Source organism: Periplaneta americana, chromosome 3 (genome assembly GCF_040183065.1).
Source record: "Periplaneta americana isolate PAMFEO1 chromosome 3, P.americana_PAMFEO1_priV1, whole genome shotgun sequence".
In the NCBI taxonomy this organism is placed as follows: domain Eukaryota; kingdom Metazoa; phylum Arthropoda; class Insecta; order Blattodea; family Blattidae; genus Periplaneta; species Periplaneta americana.
Window position 1 is genome coordinate 200,116,255 of NC_091119.1, and position 18,339 is coordinate 200,134,593.

Genomic DNA, 18,339 nt, shown 5'->3' on the forward strand with positions numbered 1-18,339 from the left:
TGAATAAAATAAATTTATTGCAATTTATATCAGTGTTCAATATCATAATCAAGTAGTATTATAATTTTAAAAAATTCCAGCGGTCTACATTAATACAAATGAACATGACAGTTATCTGATAAATTAAATAATTTACATCAATTGAACATAATATGTAATAGGTAAATAGCCTATTTACAGTGAGGTCAGTATTAAACTATTTTGAACTACTTTTTACTTCACAAAAACACACAAAAAAACATATTTTTTTAACAATTTTCTCTTTTTTTCTATTAATACAGGGTTGCCGAGTTAAAATTCTGAAAAAGCTGAAATTCATGTTAAAAACAACAAAAATAAGCTGACACCATTAATTATTATTTTCATAAGATAAAATAAGTAAATACATTACCATGCATACAATAACAAACTATTCAGCATTTGAAATGTAAAACACACAACAAATACAGCCAGATTGCTATGAATTATTTTTATTATACTCTTCAGTGTGGTACATCTGACTTTATTAAAATATTTTTTGTCAAACACTTGTTCAGGGCACTTTCCAACATAGTTTAATTTGCAACATGCAATGGAAGAGAGAGTTCTGAGTTTCATTTTGTCGTTTCTATAAAAATGTGTATTGAAAACTTAAATTAACCGATTAATACAAAATAGACATTGGCACAGCAATTGTGACAAAAGCTGACAACAGATATGAACTGACAAGCTGACAAACTTTAGAAAATGCTGGTCAGTTTTAAAACCTGACACTTGGCAAAACTGTTAATAAAATACACTAAACCTAAGTTAAGCTGAGCAAACCTAAACTAAAGTGACAAGCCAGGCTTGCTGTACAGTGAGAGTATATTTCCAAAAAAAATTTCACATTCCTTTTGTAAAACAGCAATTAAATCGAGGTTTTGCAGAAAAAAAAGTTACGAAATCCAGTACTGACCTCGTTGTAAATAATGAATAAGTAATATAATGTGGAGTTATTGGAAGCTGTGATGAGTAAAATAAAATTACACAAGTTCCTTTCTTTCTAAAATTAAATAAGCTTATTATGCAGGATCCCCTACAAAGTTTGAAGTATATTGTACTTATGGTTGAAAATTATACATTAATAGAGACTGTGAATACATTTAACCCACATTTTCTATATAGCAGCATAATTATTAACATGGTTTTTACATATTTATGTTTCTTTATGTTTTAGGTGTAACAAAAAGGTCTACACAAAATCTAAAAGTATGCTATGAGAATTTAAAAAGACGTCTATGCAAAGACCTTGCAGATGAGAAAGTAGAGACATATAAGACTGGCGGAGGAAAAAAGAACATTAAAACCACAAACATTGACCCTAAACTACTAGAAATTATGGGCCATTCTGTAAGACCCTTACAAAATGCCTTTGACTCTGATACTAGTTATCAGGGTGACGTTTTGTATGATGGTAGTTTGTCAGTAGTAACTACACAGTATGAGGTACCATCAACATCAACTGCTCCTGAAATGGAACCAGTTGAGCAGGCATCAACAGTATCAGCTACTGTAATACAGGACATCACACAGAGAGTAAATGTACAGACACCAGTCGATATGGTATCGCCTAATATCTTCCAAGAAAAGGAAGTGGCACACTCCAAGACCCCAGCCAGCTCCAAGCAGTACCAATGGAATCGTCGTCGGATGCCTCAAAAACCAAAACCTTCATGTGATGCTGTAGCTGACACCTTTAAAAAAAGAATAAGTGTACTGGAAAATCAATTACGAATGATGGAGGAAGAACATCTAAAAGAAATTAGGATAAAAAACTTAAAAATTTCAGTGTTACGACAGAAACTAAAATACTGGAAAAAAAAAAATTCTGTTAATTGAAATGCCTACCACTGTCTCTTCCAGTTTTCAACTGGGTCATTCCGTGTCATTTCAACCAATATTCTTTCAAAATGTCACCCACCATCTCAGATCATCTTCGTATTAGGTGAACATGTTTGCTTACCTGAGATGTGAACATAACCAAAATATTTGTTTTACCTGTAGCACCATTTCTTTGTTATAGCTTCATGAAAATATAAAAATTGCATATATGTCACAAACACGGTTTATAAGGCACTCCAGAAACAAAAATTGCTGCAAAAACGGAATAACTGTACTTGATTCTTGTATTTAATTGTTTGTTTGTTATTGAAGATTTTGAAATTACTATTGATATGAAATTATAATTGTTTGCTTTCTTTTACACACACGCACACACACATTATAACACTTTCCATGGATTTGGGCCAAATGGTTAATCTGTTTCAGTATCAGTTATCAGTAGTTGTTTCAATGGTCGTTCCTAATGTCTTGTTCCCCAAGGTTGGAAATTTTTCATTATTCTTGGGAGACAATGTCGTGGCATCCATTGGATGTGTTCAAACCAGTTATTTTTGTATTTAATCCAGCACTGATGTAACTTTCAGTTACTGGTAATTTAAAATTTGTTTATTAGCCTTGTGATATAACAAAATAGCTATACTGCGCAGTTTTTCTCATGAACTTCATTTCAGCCGCTCTAATTCTTGATTTATCAGATGTTTCTAGAGTCCATATGTCACTGCCATACATTAACATTGGAAGTGCCAAATTGTTATAAATTTTACTCTAGTAGGTACTCCTTGAAAATTTTGTAGGTTAAAAAATATTATTTATGAGTCCTGTTATTTTTAGGAACTTTGAGATGTAATTTTTTTCATTCTCATGAGACAGTAAACATCCTAAATAGTTAAATGACTTTGTTTGCTCAGTGATTTTATTATTAGTAACTATTTCACTTCTTACTGGTTCTTGGCCTATGAATGTCATCATTTTTGTTTTTTATGGTAGAAATTGCCATTTCATAAGCTTGTATAACTTTATTCAGTTTATGCACTGCTATTTGTAAAAAAAATATATATATATCTGTGTGTGTGTGTGTGTGTGTGTGTGCGTGCGTGCGTATTTTAACTGTATATACTTACAGCCTTAGACACAAAAAATGACATCTCCTGTAGTGTGAATTTGTCTAAGTCCATTTTGGACAGCACTTGGTTTACACGACTAGGGAAAGGATATTTATTTTGCACTTAATTTATTATTTGAATATATCTTCCTTATAACACATATATCTTCATAACACCTATAAACAGACAAATAAAAGCAACTAACAAAACAAAGAAGAAAAATAGCGGAGTCATGCATAAGAAATTTCTTCATGTGTTAACCTAAGCTCTCATTGAATCAATTGAAGTCTTCCGAAGGGGACTTTGTATGGCGGCCCATCATTTTTTGTGTCTAAGGTTGTACATGATACATCATAATAAAGTCTAAATGTGGAGCAACATAGCTTTTAGAACCACTACATATCTGATACAAACAAAAATAGACATTTATAATTGTACCCCGGGTCCAAGTTTAGTAATATAATTTTCACACAAATGTTTGTTGACATTTTATTTCCTTAATATTCCTGTCATTTGGAATTAATGGGTTCATTTGTTTCCTTGGTCACTTGTTATGTTCTTCCTGTTGCTGTGTGCATACTGCCTTCACACAGTGTAATGCTCAAAAGCAACCTCACAGGTATCACTTTGAGACCTATAATATGATAATGCTGGGCCATGTGGACGCATACATTTAACAGTTATATCCCTTTCATCAGTATTTACTGCTTCTGCAAATCTTTTGCACCAGTATGAATCATATACACAAGCCACGTTGGAGTTTGCACTCCAACTGTAATTATTGCACTTCCATTGTGAGCTGATGCTGTAATGTTCATCAGCACTAACCTTTTCGCACCAATTTCATTTATTGACAAGGGCACAAATTGATGTAGACTGTGAGTACCAGAAATTATAAAAGCTTGCTGAAATCGTTTATTCAGTTGGACACGAGTTCATGATGTCTTTTATGGTACAAAGAAAAATTTCAATTTCTTTAAGTGTTTCCCTACAGAAGTTGTAGATCAGACGTACTCATGGTGGGCACATCGCCCAGTGCAGAAGATGGGCGGGTGCTGGAAACTTCTGTACATGCAAACAGACAGTGTCGTGCACTCAGACCTATTGTAACCTAGCAGTAAGGTTGCTTGCGGTTTGTATCATGGATAGACCTATTGATACAATATTTATTTAACCTGGTAGAGAGAGATAAGGCCGTAGCCTTCTCTTTCCCTCTACCAGGGGATTACAACTACAATATCAAAAATATAATTTAATATTAAATTTACAATTACAATAAAATCAAAGTACTAAACATTACTTGTATAATAAAGACTGGACAATTTATTATAGAAGTTAAGACCAAAGAAAGAATTAGTTACTGAAGTACAAATTAAACATAGCATAATTAAATAGGGATGAAATTACTGAAGATCGAAGTATTTTATGCTACAGTAAGGAAGCTATTTACAAAGAGAACAGAAAAGTACCAGCACTACATTTAAAGTGACTCTTTTTGTTCAAACTGACAAACTTGCCAAACACTTACTATGCAGGCACTCTGTTATAGGGACAGAATATAACATTGAGCCATATTACAACATCAGGCATGCTCAAACATATGATACTATGCAAATCATGCAAATCTGGCTTTCAGGTAGTAGCTCCCTGTAAAGCAGGTTTGAATAATTTCAAGGAAAAATTGTTCCGGGGCCGGGTATCGATCCCGGGACCCTTCGCTTAGCACGCGAACGCTCTACTGTTCGAGATGAGCGTATGCAAGTAATAAAAAATTTAAAAAGACTGTCATCAGTGAAGTAAGTTATAGGGAAGTAAAGCATTATTCCAGACATTTCCCTGGTTACTGAAAAAAAAAACGGAAAAAAATATAAACAAGAAAATGCTTAAAGCAAAATCATAATGATAACATTTAGTTGTGCACATAATGTAAATATATTATAAATACAACACTCTAATTTGAAAAAAAGATATTGAAATAAAGTGATAAAATATTGTCAGTTCCACTAGGACAGTTGTTTTTAATCTTTTTTTGGAAAAAGAGGCCCCTTTGAAAATATGGTGAAAGCTATGGACCCCCTTTCTAGAAAAATATAAAAAAAGGACTAACATTTTCAGATACGCTTCTCCTTTTTTACTGCTGCTTTTTAGTTCTGTACTGGTCAATAGGAGCTGGATATTTTTGTGTATTTTACATACACACGGAATTGTGTTCCTGGTGATCCTGCTGACACAGTGTTTTGGTCTTAATAAATTGGCAAAATGTAGAAAAACAAACTATTGTGGAAGAGGGTTTTGCTTTAAAAGTAGAGTATAGTTCTTGCAGATTGCAAAGTATAAGGCATTTCTGTTCATGTACATTTTTTTAAATGCTTTGTCTCTGATGCCTGACAATATTCTGGTAAATTCAGATTATTATAAAAGCCAGTTACCATTTTCACTGTTTCGTCTGCTAGCTTCTTTCCTCTTTTTATGTTTCGAAGATAAAGTCTCCCTTTCTCTTTCACAAGTTTTCTTCATTGCTTCACTCTCTTTCTTTTTTGACCAACTTTAAGAAACTAGTGTTAGTAACTAAATTTTTCCCTGCTAGTTACAGTTTGAATTTTTTGCATTATTAGGTCTAAAAGTATATCAAAATCTTCTGTCTTTTGCTTTATTTCAGTTCTAAGTGTTTCCTCTTCAGGTAGTGAAGCCGAATCAGGGTAAAGGATTCTCCCCCCCCCCCCCCCCCATATAAAATTTACCTAGTTTTGCTTTGAGAGAAGTTGATGCAAGTTCTATTTTATATTTGGCTACAGATGCCGTTCTGTGTTGTGGGATGCCATGGATCTTGAGACACCCAAACTAACAAGGCTTTCATTTATACCCTCTTTAAAGAAAATTTCCATAACAGTTTGACTACAAGATCATCCAAAGGACTGGACTGTTTGCTTCCTCAGAAACTTCTATTATTTTTTTTATCATTTTTCCTGCATATGTATATATATATTGAATAAGCAGTCGCGGACAGCCGATGAGGGATGGTCCTCAGCTTGGGGGTTGGGCGAAGAGCTAACAACCCATCACTGTAAAAAAACAGCTTGATACGATTCCTTCAAAGTGGGATATGATGATAGAGAATGGATTAATTTTGCTCGGGATAGAGACCAATGGCGGGCTTATGTGAGGGCGGCAATGAAGCTCCGGGTTCCTTAAAAGCCAGTAAGTAAGTATCATTTTTCCTGCAATTTGGACACATCTTTATGCCAAGTGCAGCATTATGTCCTTTCCTCTGTAATTTCCTGGCATTAACAAGGTAGGCTATATCTCTTTCAAACCAGATATGTTTTTTTGTGTGTTTTAAACAAATTACACTTGCTCACTATGAGTGAAAACCTCCAGAGATAATTATTTGTTCTTATGGTAATCACAGCATGTTGCCTTTGTTACAAGACTTGATATTGCTATATCTTCTCTCCATAACAGAAATTCTCCTCTTCTTTTGTTTGTTTATTTGTCATTAACAGACCCTTGACAGGTATCAGTATTTGAACAAAAGGCAGCATATGCATTGACTTTATGACAAGGTTTTACAGATAACACTCCATTACAATCACACAGAAATCAACGCAGCCTTATTTTATATGAAAGACTGAAAAGAATACCTAACATAGACTACTGGAGAACCTTCTCAGATACTCGTACAAGCTTAGAGATCCAACAAGGTTTCATACAGAAAGTTAAATATCTAAAAAAAAAACCAATATAGCCTACCATTAGACAAATATAGTATGGAAAGGTTACAACTTCCATCTTATCCTGTCAATAAATTAAAAATCCAAATTACAATATAACACTATCAACACAAGATTCCAGAAACTGAATGGGTACACATCTACACCGATGGTTCTAAAATCAGCAATAACTTTAATAATACGACTGGTGCTGGAATATATAATAAATTATTTTGCTTTTATATATTTCTAGGTCAAAATTCAACTCACTTTGATGAGAACTTGAAGCAGTCAATTCTACATAAAAATAACTTTTCTATCACAGTAACCTCTTTAATAAAGCTGTTATATTTAGCGATTCTAAATCAGTTATACAAGCCATTAATGCAAACACCTATGCAACAAAAAGAATTACTGAAATTCACCAAAGTATCAAACACTAAGTTATCTCTTCACAATAAATAGTTTTGCAATGGATTCCTTCACACTGTGGAATTCTTGTTAATGAGATAGCAGATTTCTTAACAAAAATTAAAAAAAGGCACAATGATCCAACAAATTAAAAATTCATGTTTATCATTTCAATTTTCCAAAGTAATAATTAAGAAAATCATCCAACAAGAAATACACAAAAAATTAGTAGGCCTACATGAGAGTATAAATAAGCAATGGAATATTTTATTAAACAATAACAATTTAATTCCAGACTGCCCATGAATGAAAGCTGTCGTCGCACTTTTTCAATTATATATGTGATATGATTGTTTGGCTGCTTATCTATATAAAATAAATATTTTTCATACTCCTAATTATTTATTTTGTAAAGAAGAAAATACTATAATGGATATGACACACCTCAAGAATTGTACAAATTTAACAGTACACATCTGTCATAATACTGGGAAGCAAGAATGCAAATGGAAGAACTCCAATACACAGAGCATTAGCAACCTAACAACATTGACTTTTGAGACTTATAGTATTAAAGATTATACCTGTACAATAAAAAAAGTAATAAGCCAACAGCAAGTTTACACTATCTAAAATACTCGTAGGCCTATATCAATATTCCATATATAGCCTAAGTGAATTACCCAAACTTTTCAGAAATATAATGCAAAGCAGAGTTTGAAAATTATAATTTTACATATGCTTTATGTGGCTTAATTTCTAGATTTTATCAAAGTATTTTTTTTTTCTCGAGAACCTCTCATTTCTAAAAAAAAAAAAACAATTTTCTTCCCTAGTAAAGACTGGTGCACACTTAAAAAAAATCTACAATTCTGAATATACAGCAAATTGTTCTTTATAATATTATACATATCTAAATTTTTGAAGTAATTTGACACTTAGGTAACTAAATTACCAGTATACTGATACCAAGAAGCCATATTGTGAAATTCTCCAATGTATATTGAATAAAATAAAGGAAGAATCAAGGCTCTGGCGTTCATTCTTTACTTTTTATATCTACATTTGTTCCACTCTGCACTCATCAATATCAGTTACTGGGTGAGAACACATGAACTTCAACGGGCTGTAACTCACTCATGCAACAACGGAATAATCTAAATTCTGCCAGATTTCTGTACTGGTACACATAAAACTCATGACCAAATATCATAACAATCGCTATCAGTGGGTGACATGTTTTAGTTGCACTGACACAGAATGACTCTAGCGCTTTGTCTAAAAAATAAGTGTTTCAGAAATTGTTAAATATAAAGTTAAAATTAATGTTCATAATTAAAAGCAAAAATTAATGTTCAATGTTATTACACTGATGCTACTGACTGACTTACCTTATTGAAAATGTTGGTTAATTATAGCTTGACGAAATGCTCTCCCAGGCACAGCATCATTGCGCTGCATCAACTCTCCTTGGGGAACAGGTTCATCATCATCAATGTCAGGGCCTCTTAAACCTCGTAACTCCTCTAGTAGTCGCACCATCTGTGGATCTTCAGGCGGTTCTTCATTGCTGGTGCTTCTGGCAATGTTATGCGGTACTGCAGTAGCCGTTATTACAGTCATGGCTTTCTGCAGACCACATCTCAAACCCACTGACAATATTGGAAACCTTCTTTTCCATATACCATACTGCCTTTCTACAGTGTTCCTTGTTTTGATGTGTGCTCTATTATATCGCTGTTCGGCTGGAGTTAGTGGATTTAACAGTGGAGTTAATAAATATGGTTTGCAGGCATAACCTCCATCTCCTAATAAATACCCATGCGGTATTTCACCATTTTCAAATTGTGCTCTACGAGCACAGTTACGAAATATGGTGCTATCATGCACAGATCCTGCCCATCTTGCCACAATATCCCTTATCAATAGATTGTGATCACTGATTGTCTGACAATTCAAAGAGAAATAACCTTTCCTGTTACGGAAGTGTTCTGCGTTGTCTCCCCCAGGAGATTGAATTCTAATATGTGTACAATCTATTGTTCCTATCACACCCGGAAATCCATCTATTTGATGAAATCCATCCATTACATTTTGTAAATCGGCCCTTGCTGGAAAAACAATGAAGCGTGGAAAGAACGATGCAATGATTTCCGACACTTCACTGGTGATACGCTGCACTGTTGTTCGATGTATATTAGCAGTGTCCCCGATAACAATATTAAAAGCACCTGTGGCATACGATCGTAAAGTTGCCAAAACTCTGTTCATAGGAGAAACGGGATTATTTCTGTTGGTAGGGAACTCTAACCTATCGTTCATTTGGTCCACTAACCACCACACTGTTTCTTTACTCAGTCGAAATCTCTCTTCAAATTTTCTGTCTCCCAGATCTTCGAAAGGATCTCCTCTTTCTACAATAACACCAATTCTATTATTTCCGCAGTGATTTGCGTGTTCAAGATACATCATTTCATCTTCGATTCCATCAAGTACGTCAAATCGTGCCGCCATTTTGGTTTTCTCGACTTGACCATGTTCAATTCAAGATAATCAGTCCCACACCCGTGATCAAATTTGATCATCATCAACTCGCTTGTTTAACTTTGATCGAGATTGATACTCCGCAAATTGGCGTTGAAGACGGTCAAGTGCCGACTTAACTTTGGTCAAATTTTGATCGAGAATGGTGCACACGGGCATAGAACTGATTCCGAAACGATAGCTACTGAACTCCCAGTTCTCTGTTCCAGCGTGCTTTAGAACTTGTTCGGAACAAGTGAAATTGGTTCTCGACTGATAGCAGAAACTTGCGAATTCTGAACTGCTGACGCATGCGCAGATGATGTATTATAAAGTTACGGTTAAAAAGTAGTAGTTCACTATGGGTGATTTGAAAAGTCGTAGGAATATATTTTACGAAGAATTAAGTTCGGAAGATAAATATTGTTTTAATATGAGAAGAAATTCCGAAGGCCGTGAAAGAAGAGTTCAAGAAACGTTTCAACAACGTAAAATTCCGAACTAGTTCTGACACCGTACACAACCAAGCCCCTACAGTCTCGGCTGCGCGAAACGAGGAAACCGGGGCAAATTGAACGCTGCGCTTGCCGCCATATTGTTGGAGAGCAGACAAATAATAGCAGTGCGTAAATCACGCCATTTAACGCTGTGATGATCTAAAATTGACATATTATGGCCATTTTCGACGTTTAACGTAAAATTAGGACGAAATAAACATATTCAAAGTTTCATTGATATGTGTTAGAACATTAAAGAAAAGAAAATACGTATGCAGCAATTTGTAGAAAACATACTGATACATCCATAAATAGGCCTACACAATACACATTATAGATTGTATAATTTTACGATAATCAGCAAATTGTTAGGTTTCAGAGAATCTAAAATTATATTAACATATTAACTCTTAGATCACAAGACATAAATATATGCACCTTGATTACACAAGTTCTTGTTATAATCAAATCCCTAAGTGAAATAAATATGCGATAATCAGTATAGACTTGTTGTTAAGTTTTGGAGAATCAAAAATAAATTATATTACCGGTACTTTTAGACCACAGGACATAGGTAATCTGGCAAAATATAATATGCGAAGGTAGCCAAATTACATTGAATTCATTCTTCAATTAATAAAGGGAATGCTATCAATTATAAAAAGTATCGGTACCTAATACATTGCAAACAATAGGTAACGTGAAGACCTAAAAACTAAACAATCACTTTATGCAAGATAAAAAAACCACATACTTTTTATGTGTGGATTTTTTACATATTGTATTTTTATTTTAAATAAATAAAATAGATATATTATCATTGCTTGCGGAGTGATGGTACATAATTTTTATGCACATATGCAATATCAATAAGATGCCATTCCTTGCTTTTGTTAATAAAATATATCCGGCAAAATGTAAAAGAGTTATTTATAGGTGAACTCTGAATCATAAATTCACAAAGGAGGCTTAGCTATTATAGCTATTTATTTATTTATTTATTATCTGTATATTTATTTATCCATATATGGATCTTGAATGAAAGTTTATTATCTTGCAAATAAATTCATTTACATAATAAAAACAAAAAGTTATCTTTCCACTAATGTTTTAACATTTGATGTGTAAGTCTAAAATAATTCACTCAGTGGGATTTCTCCACAGTCTGATATACTTGTACTAACAATTAGGTATTCTTTATTGTCGTAAACTACTGATTGATTTTTAATGATATTGATATTGTAACAACATTATAATAATAATATTATATCGTGCCTTTCGCAAATAGCTTGGAAAATTAAACAGGGATGGTGTTATCGCCGCGCTCTCATGGTTAACATTCGGCAGGTCTTTGAGCGGCCTCATGCGTTCGGCAGGTCTTTGAAATTTAATTGTATTATTGTTTTCAATTTCTTGTGTCGCTGCTCCAATCACTCGCCTCAATTTCAATAATGCAACCTATAAGCAGCTTCAATTATTATTAAATGACACTTACTTGTCTAATCCACGTAGACTAAACCCGAGGTTGCAATGTCTTGTGCTGAGGACGAACATTAAGGTATGTGATTAAAAATTATTATTAAAGAGTTATTATTAAGAGTTAAGAAAGCCAACGTACTCGTATATGAAATAATAATAATAATAATAATAATAATAATAATAATAATAATAATAATAATAATAATAATAATAATAATAGCCATTTAACAATATAGCAAACTAGTGCTTATTCTTATCGAGAAAGTAGACGTGACAACGTGACGCTTAGAGTGAAACCTACAGAGCAACAATCGGTCGGCAAAATTATTTTTTTAAACCACACCGCAGGTTATTATATGATGCCGACATGTTAACCATGAGTCCGCGGCGATAATATATCATCTTTCAAAATTATATTGCCATTACTTTCACACTATTCACTAAAAACACCCGAGACAAAACAAAGGATTTGTCGTGTCAATATGTGTCGTGTGTCGTGTCGTATGACAATCGTGTTTACCGCTCTATTTCTACCAGTAGCATGGCGGCGTAAACATGCGCAGACTGGTTTCAATTTTGGACAGCACACCAGCGCTCTGTGTGAGTCTAGTATACTATTATAACGTCTTTGTACACAACTGGCGCACGCGTCGAAAGAAGTTACCTGATTACCGGGGGTATTAGTTTGGAACGCTTTCTGAATCGCTTGCTGGATCAAACCTAATATTGCACGTATGGTAGGTTTTGTAAAAACATAACCTTATTCCCCCCAAAAATATTTACGTTTTTATTAAAAGTTTCGTATGATTCTCGAGTATAAATTAAGAACATTTATTAAATAAGTATTGCTCATCATAAAGGCGATTAATTAATTATTTGTACCGGTATATAATCTGTGATAATAGTTACTCTTCGACTGTTTTCTTTTGTGTTGTATTGGGAGCGGAATGATTGATTGGAGATAGTTCCTGGAATAATGGCGTCTGTATTTGTTTTCATTAAATCAGTCCACTTTATTGTGTTTTAATATTAAATGTAATTATTAATTTCATTTTGGAACTTCTTACAAGATATTTAGTTCAGCAGCTAACTATAAAAAAATAAACAATATTTTCTGTCTCACGCTACCGATGCAACAGATTATGATACATAAGCCCCAGATCAAACGTTAATGATATAAACATTTTCTATAGTTCAGATTTATGAATGCAGCCGGCATCCCCTCCTTGTGATCTCTTGCGCTGCCACATGCTGAGGTGCCATCGCCGTTGCTGGGTAGACGTAGTTAGTCATGTCTTCATCCAGCTAATCCAATGTTAAAATTATATTTATATTCCTTGTAAAAACAAAAAGCGTCTTGTTTGTTCTTTAACTTAGCGACAAATTGCGTGGTTTTAGGTAAGATAGAAATATATTATGGTAGCCTATTTATAAAGGAAATAAAACAGTTTCATTTGTAGATGTACATAATTGGTGATGGGTAATATGATACGTATATACTATGCGATTAGACTACAGTGTAGTTTTGTTAAAGTATAATATTACTTTATCTACCTTTTTGCCTTTTATGTTAAAAAGACTCTTTTGACGTGCATACTCGGGAAAAATGTCCGCTACCATTCTTGGTAATAGTCTACATACATCTTATGATTAAGATGATTCTCATCAAGAGGTGACTTGCGATTATTTGAAATCACACAACCACCAATCACTTACACGTTCAACGCAATTAGCGTATACGAATTCGTAGAATTCATTGCCAACTCATTATTATTATTATTATTATTATTATTATTATTATTATTATTATCATTATTATCATTACTATATTCACATACAAGTGGTGGCTAAACTAGCGTTGAGTTAGTTCCTCGTACTTCAAGTGTATACAGCTCTCTTCTCAGTCATACCAACATAATTTTGGTGACATTAGGAAAATTTCACACTAGTGTACACTCACGCTATGCCTTGGTTACACAAATCTGTGACAGGTTAGGTTAGACTTTTATTATACCTTGCATATACGCTGAGCAAAGACTGGTAATTTTTATTGTGATGTCAGTAATATGGGTAATGGCGGATTTTCACTTCCGAAATCACTAGAAGTAACTCAGCGCTAGTTTCATCAAAATATTTTCTCTTGATAAAAAATGGTGCTATTAATTAGTGAATAAAAACGAGCGTTTTATCAGGAAACAAAAGCACATTTTTCATATTTGAAATTCGAGGTAAATTAAAAAAAAAAATCTATTCATTCCTAATGTATCTTGGAACGATGCGTATTCATTATACAGGTAACAGTAAGCCATGTTTACTAGAGACAATAAATTGGAAACAAAATGAGCAGTGGTCTAGACGGCTCGGTTATTGTTTTGGTTAATAAGTTATATGCCCTGGACCAAATTGATATTAAGTCTTCTTGCGTCTTCACTTCCTAGGTTATGTTTTACTTATTTGGAAACTATACCTTCATACTGTAAAGACGCAGTTTATAAGGTTAAAGATAGGTAGGTAGGCAGATAGTTACACATAGAATATAGATTGATAGACACATAGACTGATACATACACGGATGGGTGGGATAGATAGATAGATAGATAGATAGATAGATAGATAGATAGATAGATAGATAGATAGATAGATAGATAGATAGATAGATAGATAGATAGATAGATAGATAGGTAGATAGATAGATAGATAGATAGATAGGTAGGTAGGTAGGTAGGTAGGTAGGTAGGTAGATAGATAGATAGATAGATAGATAGATAGATAGATAGATAGATAGATAGATAGATAGATAGGTAGATAGATAAGTAGATAGGTAGATAGATAGATAAGTAGCTAGGTAGGTAGATAGATAGATAGATAGATAGATAGATAGATAGATAGATAGATAGATAGATAGATAGATAGATAGATACGTACATAGTTGGATAGGTAGATAGATACACATAGATACATGGATAGATAGGTAGATAGATAGATAGATCGATACGTACATAGTTGGATAGGTAGATACACATAGATACATGGATAGATAGATAGATGGATGGATAGATAGATAAATAGATGGATAGATAGCTCGATACGTACATAGATAGTTGGATATACATGGATAGATAGATAGATACACACATAGATAGATGAATAGATGGATAGATAGCTCGATATGTACATAGATAGTTGGATACACATGGATAGATAGATAGATACACACATAGATAGATAAATAGATCGATACGTACATAGATAGTTGGATAGGTAGATAGATACACATGGATACATGGATAGATAGGTAGGTAGGTAGGTAGATAGATAGATAGATAGATAGATAGATAGATAGATAGATAGATAGATAGATAGATAGATAGATAGATAGATAGATAGATAGATAGATAGATAGATAGATAGATGCATTAATATATTTATTCATTCTGTAATATTCTTACAGTTGCTTTACAGCAAAGAAGATAGAAAATGACCTATTCCTATGTTTAAGATATAAAAATGGAAGTATGAAATATATACATACAAAATTAATACCGGTACCGTACTTCAATAAAAATCCTGGTTGGGACACGTTACCTAGTTGAGGATTTTTTTCGGGGGTTTACCTTCAACCCATTAAGAGCAAATGCTGGGTAACTTTCGCCACTGGACCCTGGACTCCTTTCGCTGGTATTATCACCTTCGTTTTATTCAGACGCTATATAACGATACCAGTTGATAAGGCGTCGTAAAATAGCCAATTAAAATACCTTAATAAGAAAACATAATTATTATACAATGCAATGTGGTTATCATTAATTAATATATTGAATACGGAACTGTTACCTATTAAATATAGGCTATATGATAACTTTCGCAGTGATCACATCGTGTTTCTGGAGTGGTATGCTACAATTCTAAGGTTATTTTAAATTATTTGAGTGCGTAATTTTTTTTCTCTGGTTTGTGGTGTGGAATATATCGAAGTTTCACCTGAAAATGTTTTAAAAATAATTTAACCATTATCTGCCGGCAAAGTTGAATAAATTCAGTTCACTGATCTATTAATTGTGTTCACACCTGTGGAGTAACGGTCAGCGCGTCTGGCCGCGAAACCAGATGGCCCGGGTTCGAATCCCGGTCGGGGCAAGTTACCTGGTTGAGGTTTTTTCCGGGGTTTTCCCTCAACCCAATGCGAGCAAATGCTGGGTAACTTTCGGTGCTGGACCCCGGACTCATTTCACCGGCATTATCACCTTCATTTCATTCAGACGCTAAATAACCTAGATGTTGATACAGCGTCGTAAAATAACCCAATAAAATAAAAAATAAATCTATTAATTGTAATCAATATTTATAATGTAACAAATGTACCAATGACTTCATCATTACATAGATCATTGTGTTCGAGCAAGGAATAATAGATCGTATGCAATAACATGTTATCCACAACGGCCTTCATCTCGCTTATAGAGGTTCCAATTTCACATTGAAAAGACCCTGCAACACCAAACCAATGTGTAAGCAGCTATCATGGCTTTGAAATGCTATGCCCGTAACTGTAGTATAGCCACATTGTCAGAGCGGTACACAATACGCCCTTATATTGTCAATACGGTCACGGCGCTATTTATCACACACTTCCCTTGGGCTAGGTTGCTAGTTCCCAGAACGTGTAGCCCACAAACCCATCGGGGAAGCTCCTATTTCAACAATGTTAAAATTGAAAGCATTGCATTTTCAATGGCCAGCAAAGGATGAGATGTAGCGGGGCCAAGCATAAGTCTTATCGGCGAATTACTGAACTAAACGTCTTACTCAATTCTTGACAATCGCAGAGCGCACGTAACATCGAAGTTGCCAACCTAAGAGAGATGAAAATCATATTGAATTTTTTAAAAATGAAAATCACATTGAGCATCTCTTATGATATTGATGGACAAGTACTTATTTCCCGAAATATATTAATTTTAAGACTCATGTTTGTTTTGATGAGCATTGCATTTTTTTTTCAAATGAAAATCACATTGAATCTTTTTCTTTTTGTTTTTAAGTGAAAATCAAATTGAGTATCTTCTATGATATTGATGGACAAGTACTTTTTCTTGAAATATATTAAATTTAGGACTTATATTTATTAGATTTTTTCTTGTTTTCCAGAATATTGAATCATTTTTTTTAAATGAAAATGACATTGTCTTTTTTTTTAATGAAAATCACATTGAATCATCTTTTTTTTTTTGAAAAAAAGAAAATCACATTGAATCCTTTTTTAAAAATGAAAATCACATTGAATCCTTTTTTTAAATGAAAATCACATTGAATCTTTTTTTTTCAAATGAAAATCACACTGAATCTTTTTTTTTTTCAAATGAAAATCAAATTGAATCGTCTTAAAAAAAAAGAAAATCACATTAAATCTTTTTTAAACTGAAAATCACATTGAATCTTCTTTTTTTAAAATGAAAATCACATTGAATCTTTTTTTTTTCAAATGAAAATCACACTGAATCTTTTTTTTCAAATGAAAGTCACATGGAATCTTCTTTAAAAAAAAAAAAAAAAAAAAAAAAGAAAATCACATTGAATCTTTTTTAAATGAAAATCACATTGAACCTTTTTTTTTTTGAAATGAAAATCACATTGAATCTTCTTTTTTTTTTTTAGATGGGAATCACATTGAATCTTCTTTTTTTAAAATGAAAATCACATTGAATAATTTTTTAAAAATCAAAATCACATTGAATCTTTTTTTTTTTTAAAGTGAAAATCACATTGAATCTTCTTCTTCTTTTTTTGAAATGAAAATTACATTGAATCTTCTTTCTTTTTTAAGGTGGAAATCACATTGAATCTTCTTTGTTTAAAAATGAAAATCACATTGAATTTTTTTTAAATGAAAATCACATTGAATCTTCTTTTTTTTTTTTAATGAAAATCATATCGAGCATCTTTCATGATACTAATGGACAAGTACTTATTTCTCGAAATATATTAGTTTTAGGACTCATGTTCATTAGTCTTTTTTCTTGTTTTTTTTTTTTTCAGAATATTGAATCTTTTTTTTTTTTTAATGAAAATCACATTGTACATCTCCTATAATGTTGATGAACTAGCATTCATTTATCGAAATATATTATTTTTGGACCCAAGTTCATTAGACTCTGTTTCCTTGTTTTGATAAATACCACCACCTCTCAAACTAGTGAATGCTTTTCTTTATCCTTTTCATATAGTCAGACGGTTTTCTTGAGGGTTGAATTATAATAAGCAGTATATTTAAATAATGAGAGAACTGGCATAGATGGCCAATATAATTTTTGTAGTATTTACATTCTTTCGAGAGTAATTTCTATTTCACAATCTTAAAAACTTATAACAGTGGCGTAACAGAAACTTGGCTGTTATTAACTTCGCACGCCATGCATTTTAAAATTAGGATAAAGCCTAGAATCCGGGTAACGACGTCTTAGGCAGTTTGTTGTACTCATCTAAATTAGTTTCAGTTTTATAACACAGCTTGATATTTCGTCGCTTAAGAACCAATACCGCGTAACTGACATTTTTGGTCAAAACTGTTTTTTTGCACAGATGGTACCTCCATTGTCATCTGCATGCATTGACAAGCGCGGGAATTTGATTGCATGAATGGCCTGCGTGTGAAGGAGGGGGGTACAATACCGCGTATCTGAAGTCACGAAAAGTCTGTAGGAAATACCGCGTATCTGACAACAGATAGGCTGTTATGTCTACTCCCTGCGCGCC

At 33.1% G+C, this 18,339-nt stretch overlaps 1 protein-coding gene and 1 long non-coding RNA gene across 2 annotated transcripts in view; one reads left to right on the forward strand and one right to left on the reverse strand.

Annotated features, from left to right (window-relative positions):
• Positions 1–9,786, reverse strand: LOC138696962 (putative nuclease HARBI1). Its single transcript, XM_069822497.1, has 2 exons — positions 8,479–9,786; positions 1–1,715 (listed from the first exon to the last, which is right to left on the reverse strand). Exon 1 carries the CDS (start codon positions 9,599–9,601, stop codon positions 8,480–8,482), a length of 1,122 nt encoding a protein of 373 aa, XP_069678598.1. The 5' UTR covers positions 9,602–9,786; the 3' UTR covers positions 1–1,715; position 8,479.
• Positions 9,787–12,849: 3,063 nt separating this feature from the next.
• LOC138697169 (uncharacterized) overlaps positions 12,850–18,339 on the forward strand; it is a 47,452-nt gene continuing 41,962 nt past the window's right edge. Inside the window, exon 1 of the long non-coding RNA XR_011331552.1 lies at positions 12,850–12,984. This is a non-coding gene — a long non-coding RNA (uncharacterized lncRNA). The remainder of the gene's footprint in view (positions 12,985–18,339) is intronic.